The 12530-nt window shown below is 39.8% G+C and overlaps 1 protein-coding gene and 1 long non-coding RNA gene across 3 annotated transcripts in view; one reads left to right on the top strand and one right to left on the bottom strand.

Moving 5' to 3' along the window:
- Positions 1–12530, bottom strand: part of LOC119908860 (disks large-associated protein 2) — a 95912-nt gene that overhangs the window by 43150 nt on the left and 40232 nt on the right. For both annotated transcript variants that reach the window (XM_038726769.1, XM_038726770.1), the window contains exon 2: positions 3013–4166. In XM_038726769.1, coding sequence (XP_038582697.1) covers positions 3013–4095 — 1083 coding nt within the window. In that variant the 5' untranslated portion in view covers positions 4096–4166. The remainder of the gene's footprint in view (positions 1–3012; positions 4167–12530) is intronic.
- LOC119908861 lies at positions 9152–12293 on the top strand. Its single transcript, XR_005445347.1, has 2 exons — positions 9152–9687; positions 11971–12293. It is a non-coding gene; the product is annotated as an uncharacterized LOC119908861 (long non-coding RNA).

The following is a 12530-nucleotide window of genomic DNA, read 5'->3' as shown; positions in this document are numbered from 1 at the left end:
TGTAAAATTGTCACAATTGTCACAATGCACAATATCTCTGTATTGAGCCTCATTTAAAGCTTACAAAATATGCTTTATAGCTGGCTAATTTACATTTTCTATTGTTTATTTGTTGATGTTTCATGATTATCGTTTAAGATTTTCACAATAATATTTAGTTTTTCTTTCACCATGTTAACAGTCATTTTGTTTTACACAAGCTTGACCCTACAGCAATGGTTGTTCGCTTAGGAGGTTAGCCTGAAGACTTGACTCCTGCTGAAACAAGATTATGTCAACAACTTGCCCAACGCAGACCCGTCCTCCTCATCACAAGTGAACACAGACCTAAAGGACCCAGACACATCAAACAGATAAAAGCCGATGAGCACACAGAGTGTTGACCACGATCTCCCCTCACTTATTCCACTGAATAAGGCTCTCAGTGTGGACATGCTCAGTGCAGATTGTGCCCATGTGGCAGCTGCAGGGTTTCTGCCTGCTGACACATATGCTTGTCAAATGCTTGTGAGAGAGCCTCTGTATTGAGTCTTTCAAAGATTCCACCTCTTCTTCCTCTCCAAGTATGGACAGTGTGATGGACCACCGTCACTACGGTTGAGTATGCGCTGCGACTGCCATACCAACGAGCCTGGCTGATTGGCGTTTCGGTCAAGTTGCATGTTTGGTACCCCGTAGATCCGGGTGGGGTTACTGCTCTTGCCTTTCTGTCACAGACAGGAATGCATCTAGAACCTAAGATAACTGTTCACAGATTTGTGTAGCACCATATTATGTCCAGTATCAATAGTAAAAAAGAGGGCAGACAGTAAAAGTTAATTACATCCATGCATATAAGTGTTTTTAATCTTCCTGAAATTGGGTGCAAAACGCAAGTGTGGCCAACACATTTTTGCATTATTACGGATTGTGTGAGGTACAAGCACAATCCTAACAGGGCACAATGTGAAAAAGGGGCTGGAACAGGATGAATGCAATGTTTGTAAAAGGCATATATCCTCTTCAGTGGGTTTTAATAATGGCCAATCATTTCTCATTTCCCATTCAAGCAGTAGACCATTTCATAATGGGCTGAGAAGAGAGTCCAGGACACCTTCTCCTTTGAGAAGACTGTTCAGAATTCCAAAGCACAAACATATATGGTAGATAGTCCTCTAAATATGTTATTAAAGGAGCTGTATGTGACAGTCACTGCCACTAAATGTCGCACTAGCATCTCAGACCAAAACAAACCAGACTAAAGTCATCATAAAACACACTTCATTTAAACTAGACAGAAGCTAAATAAAACTCACCAAAACCATTGTTAGTCTGTCCACTGTTCCAACGATTGCCAACTCTGGATTCATCTAACCTTTAATTCACAGAAATATTAAGGCTCTACACCTCAGTTGCAAAATGAACTGCAATGACTGCTGGTGACATATGTGGCAGTCAAACTACATCCACTAACAGTGCTTCTTTTTAACACTAACAAGCGTAGATTTTTATTCAAAGTGTCTGGCGACATTGTGGAAAGGATCCCTACAGTGTGAAACAGTAAGATCCTTTTGTTTGACCAGAAACAGCCTATATATCAATCTGGATCGCCACCAGACTCCATGCACATGTATCTTTACATGGCAAATATTTGTTTGCTGCTATATTAATGTTCAGTATCTCATATACAGACCTTTAAGGCCTGATGATGCCCACATTTCAGTTTAATTCACATTTCAGAAGGCACTGAATCTAAGTCACTATGGATGAAACCATTTGCTGAATATTAAAAATGAAAAGAAATTGAATCAAAGATAGCTGAAACTGCCCTGCGATGGACTGGCGACCTGTCCAGGGTGTACCCCGCCTTTCGCCCGATGTCAGCTGGGATTCGTTCCAGCAACCCGCAACCCTGTACGCAGGCTAAGCGGTTGACGATGGATGGATGGATGGATAGCTGAAACCCGAAACATTTGGCTTTTGACTGTGATTTCGAAGCCAGTACCTGTGACTAAACTAGTTAAGTCTGTTAATGTGTCAGTGGTATAGCCAAGACAGGCTTAAAAAGCTAAAACATAACGTGTTTCTATTTTAGTGCACAACCTCCTACATCAGCTCTTATTGAACAGTATATATTTTTTGTTAAGATGCCAAACCTGTGTGTTTTCTACATTGCAGTCTAGTTCAGGTAGCCCTTTATTTTCAGTGTCTTCCACCACGACATTGATTCACTCAATTGATCTCTACATCTTAATAGACAATAGCTCCCTGAGGTGACAACACAAAGGGAAATCCAGGTTAAATATATTGGCTTCTCACACTGGACACTGTAATTGCCCTCAGGAGAGTAACAGAAAGAAAGGTGGAATCCGAAAGGCCTCCCTGGCAGGATTTCTAATCAATACATCAATCACTGCATTTAACTCAGAAGGGCCTCTATGGGGATGAGTGGATATTGATCTCAATTATTGTTTGTTACATTTTAAGATAGGTAATGTTCAGGGTCTATACATTTACTGCCACTAAAATTCACTAAATTTTTTGTTTTTTAGTTAAAGTGATAGAAATTGAACAATGACAATAATGCCAGTAAATTGTTTGAAGGAAGGATACAGATTTTAACTTTTGAACAAAGAGCAGCACCATTACTGTGTTAATGTTGCATTGACAACTGTGCATTTAGTAACTGAAATAACTCAAATCAAAGTTCCAAAGTCCGTCTATCATTTCCTAAACTGTTTAACCAGTCATAAATTCAACCACTTCCTATATGTGAATTCTTTAACTCAGACAGATGATCCCACTCATATTAAATAAAAGACAATACTAACAAACTGTTAATTGTTATACCAAAAATCCTAATTTAATGGGGAAAAACATAACCAGTTTTTATTTATGGTTATATATTCCAGCAGAAGCATACCCAAAGATGCACAAACACACAAACATTAATTTCATTAGCTCCAAACAAAAACTTAACACTTGTTTGATTTCTGTCCATTTAAAAAACAAATTAAGTAAAGTACCACTCACCTGCAGGTAGTGACATGTCCGCGATGAAGGCTTGAGGTCTGTGTGCATCATGGGTTTCTCTAGATTAAGCGATGACTTTCTATAGGCCTCCTTGGCCTGGCTGACTGTCAGTGTCGACCAGGAGCTCCTCTTCATGAATTTGCCCTCGGGCGCCATGGCCATGCTCTCACAGGCTGAGCACTTGACATCATTGTTACTCTTAGAGGTCTTGAGTGACAGGTCTCCAAAGTGGTGGCTGTGCATGGATTCTGGGTAGCAGTGGCTGACATGTTCGGCGTGGTGCCTCGACATGACACTTGGTGTGCGGTAGGTGCTGTCGCTATCCAGGTTGTCATCTGAGCTCCACCAGCCGCCAGAGCGGTGCTTACGTTCTTTGCTCTTGCTCCTCTTGCTACCGTGTTTAGTGGAGTGGTGGCCATGATGGTGATAACCTCCTCCTCCTCCTCCTACAATATCACCTTTTGTGCCATTCATTTTGGATGATCCCTCCAGGGAGTGGGACTTGGTGAAGAGCTTCTGGACAGAATGAACAAGGTGTCTGATGCGGCCAGGACTCTCGCTGCGTTGCTCAGTGGTGGTGGAGGTGCGCTGGTACTGTAGCGTGTGGAAGCCATCACGGTGTAGTGGCAGTTGTTTCTCAAACTGGTCTAGTAGGGTAGCAGGTAGGCGGTTGCTCTTGGTGCCGGCGAGATGGGAGGAGGCGGCTGCTGCAGCTGCAGCGGCAGCGACAGCTGGGGAGGTGGCAGAGGCTGTGATGGCAGCGCAGTCATCCCGTGTGGCTGAATCATAATACTGAGAGCTGTAGTGCATTCTGGGGAAGGTGCTGCTGGAGATGTGGTCAGGCGCAGCAGCTGGGGGCATTATGACAGGGGACATCATCATGCAGTCAGAGTGGATGGAGCTGCGCGGCGAGTAGCGGTGGTGGAACTCCATTGGGCAGCTCTCTGTGGGGCTGAGCAGGTAAGACGAGTGGCGGGTGTCAGAGCCATGGTGAGTGTGGAGGTCATGGACGTGAGGGTCATAGTCCAAGCCATAAGGTAAAGGGATCTGGTGCTGGGAGCGGCTGCCCGATAAGCCCTTCATGTTCCTGGCTGGAGGGAGGCGTCTGCCTTCATTGAACTTTCGAGAAGAGGACCAAGGTGAAAACTTCTGGTCTGTTTCAGAGAAGGGGAAAGAAAGAAGGAAATAAGGAAATAAGACACAAGCTGGAGAGAGTATTGTCAATCTTGAGGAGTTATTCTGTTTCCAGTCCAAATCCCCATAAGTTGAAATTGCTATTTTGGTTCTCCTTACAATTACAAGCAAGAAGAACATGACGGATAAATATTCCCACAGAGTACACTTTGCATTCATCCGACATTCACAACAAGAAATCTCTTTACTTCATAGACACTGACCTTTTATGTGCATGTACATGTGAGTGTATGTAAATATTTCATCCTCAATATACCCTATGGGACCTATAATGCGAGTGAACACGCTTGCAGAGGAGAGAGACCTTATTAAGTTACTATAGTATTACAGTACACATGGAAGTATAATGATTTCTAACTAAGAATGACAATTCCTAATTGCACAGCTTTGAAGTTAACTCAAGTTGTTAACCATTTTAATGAAGTCAGAAATGTAAGTTAACCTGTTGCATAAAAAAGACAAACATGACATCACTGTGCTGCGTTCAATATAGTGTGGTGGCACAGATACATGGTAGAAATCCTGCAGAAATCCTTTCTCTTGTTAGACAGGCAAAGGGTTTGAGCTTCTTAATTAATGTATTTTTAAGTATGACACACTATGCGTCAAATCTCACATGAAAACAAGCTTGGAGGTTTTAAAGCTCAATCACAGGTATCTTATTTGTAATTTGTATAATTTGTCATCGATTACTGATTATCTCCTTCAAGCTGCAATGACTTGAATAATCTATTGGAATATTTTTTGCACACAACTGATTTTATTGTTTTCCATAAGGGTAGATGTCCGCAGATGAGTTTAATCTCTATATGCATGGGCCAATAAAGAGAATACTACACAGGAAAAAAAAACATTTATACTGTACATATTTATTAGTGAGACACTGATGAACATGCATTGTGAATGGTAATAATATAGTACTAGCTTAGATAGATTGTAGATATCAAAGAGGACCAAAAATGACTTGATAAAATGATCAGAGTAGATGAGAATGGTGAGTCAGTTGCTAACAATGACTGTTGATTAATACAGTGTGACCTTGTGAAGTAATATCCAAAGACTGCTCCATAATACGCTAACACTGATGATGGAGGCTGAATGAAATTTGCTTAACATCCTGTTTTAACCTGATAGTGCCTGTGTCCGAGGCTCCATCAAAATGCTTTTACCATACGACTTTAATAATGAACTTATCTTGCAGCATAAACACCAAGAAGATTACAGAACATAGGAGTCTCACCTGGAGGCAGCAAACAATCTGCCAACTAGCTGTGTTCGACCAGTTACAGTCATTAGGCTACCTCCTTTAAAAAGCAAAACTCGTGATGGGAAGACCAGGTTCCTAAACCTATCCCACAGCAATCTGTTGAGCAGGGAGCCAATTCTCTCAACAAATGGAGCTAAGTCCTCTGCAATCTGTGGTAAAAAGTATTATTTCTCAAGCCCTGCGGTGTTGAACCAGTTGTTATTAGCTATATGCCTAATTATTTTGAGAAGAGCTGTGCAGATCACTGGGCGGTGATCACAAAGAGCAACAAATTTTATACTACTTCAAAGAGACTTTAAAATGAGAGAATTTAGTAGCTTCTATTTGAGGGGTTAAAAAGTTCAGCATAAATTTATGTCTCTGGAAGGCGCTCAGTGGTGAATGCTGCTCAGCCCCCCATGAGTTTCTATATGTTCATATAATACTGAAACAATATGCACATAGCAAGCTCATACTATGTTAAATCTAACATGTATTGTACAGAACATTAAAAATTAGAGAATATATGTTAAAATGCATACACTTTTATTAATCCTTTCACCATGATATTATCATAGCATAATTTCTGATTATGTTGCCTCTAAAGGAGGAGACTATATAGTTCAACAGAACAGGAGTTCTCCAATTTCTCTGATTAATACTGTAGGCACTATAATCTGTGATAAATTAACAAAAGCACTTTCAGTTACAAAGCTTTGAGGACAGTGTCCTCATGTTTTATAATTAGTATTTGAGAGATACTGTGAGTCAATAGGATCAGTTCTTTGTTTCTGCTTCTGCTGGTAATACCTCATTGTCATGTTCAAAAACTCAGGAACTATTAATGAATAAGTACACTCTTTTGTCTGTTTCAATACAAGCAAAATCTGTCTTAAATTTTAATTTCCAGATTCATTTAAGTTAGCACTACAGGTTCTGTATTTGTGACATGAAGCACAGAAAAACCTTCTCTTGGTTTTACTGGTATATAAACTGAGATTAAACAAAATATAAATGTTTGATAAGCAAGTCAATTTGATGATATTGAAATTGAATTGTGTAAATAATGTAAAAATAAAAATATTTATTTAGGATACTTATTTACTGTAGATCCTAACTTGATTCTACAGTTGCCAGTTTGTCCTTTAATCTCATTAAAGTGAGTCCTTTATTTCCCAGCCATTTTTGTTTTTGTAAATGTATACCATGGTCAAAGGCACTACCAATATTTATTATTATTTTCCATTTCCTCCCTCTCTGACTGACGCACGAATCTTGATAATGATTTCTGTTATTTTTTTGTCAAATGAAGACACAAGAAGACATGTAAAACAGACAGAACCTTTCAACAAAATGTGTCAAAATGAGCAGTGTTATTAAAAGCATCTGTCATCATGCTTTATCCTCCTGCATAACAATTACAGCCTACATCTTGCCAGCATGTGATAAAAGCTATAAGGTAAACGGAGACAATGCTGGAGCGTCTTGAGTGACTGCCATTCCCCTGTAATTAATTACGTTAAGTTCTCTGCAGCAGGAAACCCCAGTCTGGAAGAGTGCACATATAGTCTTACATAACATTTTGGATCTCTGATCTCACACACCATTTCAAAAGGAGCCAGAAATAAAATGCACAGTCGTCATGGCAACCACTGCTGCAAAAACTGTAATAGGATTTTCAAGGTTGTTTGGGGTGGATCCCGGTCTAAAAAAAATGTGTGTGTATGTGGGGCAACATACAGTATTTAATGTGATACAGACACTTGAGCTTGATTTGCCATATGGGCTGCTGTGTTTGGTGCACCATTACAAATTGCTTTGCATTTTGTAGAGTTCAAACAAACGATAAATGGAAGCACTCGCTTGGACACACACAACCAACTCAGACTCAACTGCACATGTGATCACTTAAAATATGGCTTTTCTTCAGCATTTAAATGACAGATACCCAGACACACATGACCTCTCTTTTGAAAAGAATACATATCGGGCAACAAAACACTTTTGAATCACAAACCCTTAAAATCCACCATCAGTGGGATTTGTTTTTACCAATGGCTTTCTTTGAACATCAGTGGATGTAATTATTGTTTTCACTTACCCTGCTTAGATTTTTGGTTTAGTAGAATACATTAAAACCCACTATTATTCACTAGAGGTTGTAATCAGCTACGTTATGGGATTCATTTTCACAGGTAATTTTATTCTCTATAGTACCATCCTTATGTGTTCTACTCTTTATCACATTTGCACCATCATAGCCATCTGTTGTCTCCCCTCTCACAATCTCTCAAATCTCTATGACTATCTCTCAAACGCATTGAAGTAAATGACATCGACTGTTTACTCAGGCGACAAAATGTGTAAAATTAACGATAATACTAGTAATGAATGCAGACAGAGATCGTTTGTGTGTGTGTGTGTGTGTGTGTGTGTGTGTGTGTGTGTACATACATACACACATGCTATGCTCTGTTATGTGTAGTAATGTAGTCCACAGGTGTACTTCTAAACATGCAGTGATTCAGTAATCTCGCAATTTATCAGTATGCTTGTGAAAACATACAATATAGGCGGTAGGGCTGAACAATTAATCATTTTCAAATCGAAATTGCGATTTGAAAGAACGTGATTAGCTAATAGTGAAGACGGCGATTAAAATGTAGGTTAATTATGCAGTGCATCTGACCCGTTTTAAACAGTCATGTAGTTACAAATTCATTCCATTGTCATTCTTGCGTGACAGACCTGCTCGCCAGTCACAAGCGCCACGCGCCTCCTGTTGCGGTCCTACTCACCAATCAGAAGGGGCACAGGGCGTGTACACTTTACAACAATAAACGAAACTAGAGGAAAACATGGGCCAGCCATCATGCCTGCTTGTCTATCTCTTCTAGACTTACAAATGGCCAATAGGTAAATCAGAAATGTTCCCACCCCATTATTATTATAATAATAATTTAATAATAAAGTATTAATTATTTAATAATTAATAATAAATAACCCCATTATATGATGATATGATGATTATAATGTACCTTTAAACCAGGGGTCGGCAAGTTTGACAAAGGGCCAATTTTTTTTCAAGCCATCACGTGGCCTGCCATTATTTCTAACCCTTGTACACTCGTTTAGCTAAGTCGGTAGAGTTTCGGACTCCTTTTGGAGGAGTTGTATGATCAATCCCAAAATCCTGCAGACTTTTTCCCCCCTTGTTAAACAAATTGATTAGCCTAGAAGGACACTTTTTCACATGCCGCAGTGTGTGTGTGTCCCGCCGTTTTATCCGCATTCATGAACCTATGGACACTAATTTTCCTTTCCCCAATGAAATTCAAGGGAATCCAATCACACGTTTACGGACGTGTCAAGTACGCCAGAGACGCTTTCGAATATCCTTCAGAACTTTTCAGTGTAAAAGCTCTCAATTAACTCAACATGAACCATTGCTTCAAAAAACGTTCTTGCGCGTTTATTTTGGAGGCACAATCACTTAAGAGGAAGTGATTATGTGAGTAACTGTTGCTGTCATGACTGAGATCTATTTCAGCATCAGCTGCTATCAATTTCTTTTCTTTTCTGCTATCAAAGCAATCTGGCCGCAGGCTAGATATTATCACTGGCGCGCCAGTTCTGGCCTGCGGGCTGCCTATTGCCGACCACTGCTTTAAACTTTAATCTTGATCTCACCCCAGGCAAAGAGCAGATACAGTTCTCAGCAGCTTAATCAGGTCTTATATCTATATTGTATCTGCTTAGGCCAAACGACCAACACCATCACGGTATAACTGATTCCACTAGTGTAACAAATAGCTCAAATTAATTAATCTGTAATTAGTGTTCCCTCCGGTATGAGAAACTTTTCCATGCATGAATCATGTCCCTTGATCTGTCTTAAGCAGATAATGATTTTAGAAATGTTGTTTATTTCCAACTCGTACTGTGTGAGTAAAAGTGACGTAAAGCCAACGTTTACTTTGTATGTGCTCTCACTATACGTGTAAATAGAAAATAAAACTGATCATCACCCCTACCGGCCCATTGTGGTTTTTGACAATTGTCAATAAAGATTTGTTTGAAACCTCAGAGGCAGGTAGAAGTTTGTTTACTAGCAATGATGGTAACAAGGCATAAATGCTGCCTTGATCATCTGAGCCATCCTGTGTGCCGAAAGTTGTTTAGAGAAAGGAAGATGTGGACAGTATGGAGCGTCCATTTTGCAAAGAGAATTGGAGGTAAGCTAACAACCTTTAACTATATAGTTTGTTAACTTGATAGCTAGCGTCGTGTTGTCATGGCACTTTCAGACGCTCTGCCACTTTGCACAGGCGCAGTGAGAAAAAAACACTAACAAGGTCGACTAAAATTTCTGATGTGTCAATAATTCATCAGAACATCCCACGGCCGTTGATTTATCCTCTCTCCCCCCTGTACACTGCAGGGCGCCAGATTAAATTCAGTCTGAGTTCTGCATGTTAAAACGTTTAATATAATCCACCAATACAATAATACTGAAATAAATACAGTATCACCCTTTTGTGTTCAACTTTTGGAAACTTTCAAAAGTGATGGTGTGGTAAGTTTTGAGGCCATGGTTTATAGGGATTTAGGTTGCAATATATTGTACAGATAATAATGTAAATCCTCTGTTTATACCAGCAAGAATCAGACAAATTCAGCAATCACATATTGCTATGTGCCAACATGAATATTATGGAATCCAAAGTACACATTCAGAAGACACAAAACATCAGTTTTCTCCCACAGAATAGTGTCTGTCAGCCTGATCTGCATTTTCTCTCTACAGTCACCACAGCATTCTGATTACATACACTCTCTTGAGGTGGTTTGATTACCCAATTATCAGCTGTTTAGAGACTAATCCTTCAACCCAGATTGGTCTCTTTAGCTATCAACCAATTCATTTAAAGTAGAGTCAATTTGACATAAATCATTTTCAAGAGAGAGACAGAAGGAAGAAAATAAATTACCAAGAAGTTGGTAAAATGTTTTCACTTTATGAATCATTAAGCAAAGGTAGATTATGGCAGCAATCTATCATTACTATAGCATTACTGCTCCTTAGCCACTGCAGAGTTACTGTTGCAAAAATACTTATTACTTTATGTCTTGTCTTTAGTATAGCATTGGATCAAAACAATGATTTTTTTTATTTTGAAATTGCCTCATGAACAAAATTTTCAAAAACAGCTTAGCTTACTAAGCTTTGCTAATGCCAAGGTTAACAAAAGAAATTACATTTAGGTTTCTTTTACTAACTTTCAAAACAAAATCTGAGGGTTGGTTGTATGTGTGTACTTAATTTATATGGCAAAGTGAAGGTAGCTAAATATTATTATTATTATATTACTTTTACAGGTGCTAAACTCAAACTAAAGGCACAAACCAGACAAAGGATCCATATACTGTACTAATAGCACCCAATAAATTTAGAGAAACATGTGAATGTGGGTGAATGTGAATGTGCCAGAATAGATCTGACAGCTCCTCAGCAGTTTTAAAATCTCTGCAGTGTAGAACAAAATTGTGCACCATAAAATGTTATTTAAACTCAAGATCATGTCAAGCCACTTTAAACTATATTGAACGCAACTCTTCACATTAAATGTTAGTGAAGTGAAGTAGCCTGCAGCAGATGTCCTCGGCAGAGCAGGAGGCCAGTGACACCTGCCACCAATCCGTAGTGAGGATGTGAAGGTGGTGCAGTCGAGTTATGGGAGTTCATATCTTATAACAACTCGGTCTGGTATGACAACACACACTGAGTGTCTGCCCGAGGAGGCTTGTGTCATCCAATATTTGCAACAGACTGCTCTGCAACTTCTACTAATACATAGTGGCCGATGCACTGTTCTCTGTGTGCGGGGGAGGTGACATCAAGGAAGGGGATGCCAGCAGGCTCAGCAAACAGGTAAAAAAAAAAGCTGTGTCATAGGGCTGAGTCTGGATACCCTGCAGGCAGTAGCACAGGGGAGGATGAGTTCCTCAGCTCTATCTTGGACAATACCACCCACTCTCCTTACTATGAGCTGATGCAACCATGGAGCACCTTTAGCCTCCAGCTCATCCGCCTGAGGTGAACCATCAAGTATTTCAAGTGCTTATTTGAACAGATTTCCTTGTGGCCACACAACTCTTACCTCCGGTTCTACAATAGTACCCGTTTCAGTCAGCAATGGAGTGCTGAAGCCTGGTCACCAGCAAAACTCCATGAGTTTACTTGGACTAGACTAATCTGCACATCTTCTGCAGGAATGCCGGTTCAAACCCTGGAACAATAAGTGTGCCACTACCACAACTGAGGTGCCTTTGAGCAACTAACTAACCCCAAACTGCTCAGCGGCCAACAGATTGTTGTACTTGGCAGCTCCCAGGTGTGTGAATGCAGAGCAGGGCATTTGTGGAAGAGAGCAGTTGTGCTCAGATAAATATAGGTTAAAAATGTTATTCATGAGAGCACTGGCATCTACTGACAATATAATCTGATTAACTTGCAGTATGAGGAGAGAGCTAAAACCAGAAGCAAAGGAAAAAAAGAGGACATGTGGAGCGGGAGAGATTGATGGACCTCGGAGGGGAGAGAATTCAGTTCCTGAAAGACTTTTGAGAAAAGCATGCTTGTTTCCATTCTAGGCTGAAGGGAACATTTCAGAAGATTACATTTACAGTTGAGAAGATTACAGCCATGGTGTGACTGTAAATCAAAATGTGTAAGTTGATATATTGTAAGCAAAAAAGAAAGATTTTACAAAACCTTTTTATTAAAGTGACAATATATGCTGTAGTATGCAAACATAGTAAAGGAAAATGCTTTTAGTTGCCAAGATTGATTTTTCTTTTTCTTCAATAGGACAATAGGTTGAATGCAAATGCTCCCTCTGTAAGACCTCACATTGCAATTCCATGAAAGATAAAGGGCTTTCCTGTATCACAGCTTATGCAACAGCTATTGTGGTGCATGATCAACAGGCTGTTTCCTCTCTACCTTAAATGTGCTTCTGTCAGCACCTGATGCAGCCTGTGAAACCTTTTTTTTTTTTCACAACAAAGATGCCAT

This window comes from Micropterus salmoides, unplaced genomic scaffold (assembly GCF_014851395.1).
Source record: "Micropterus salmoides isolate LMB-PRFRI ecotype aquatic unplaced genomic scaffold, ASM1485139v1 Ms_hic_scaffold_18, whole genome shotgun sequence".
Lineage (NCBI taxonomy): Eukaryota > Metazoa > Chordata > Actinopteri > Centrarchiformes > Centrarchidae > Micropterus > Micropterus salmoides.
The sequence above is the reverse complement of the archived record's forward strand: the minus strand, read 5'-3'. Positions and strand labels throughout refer to the sequence as shown.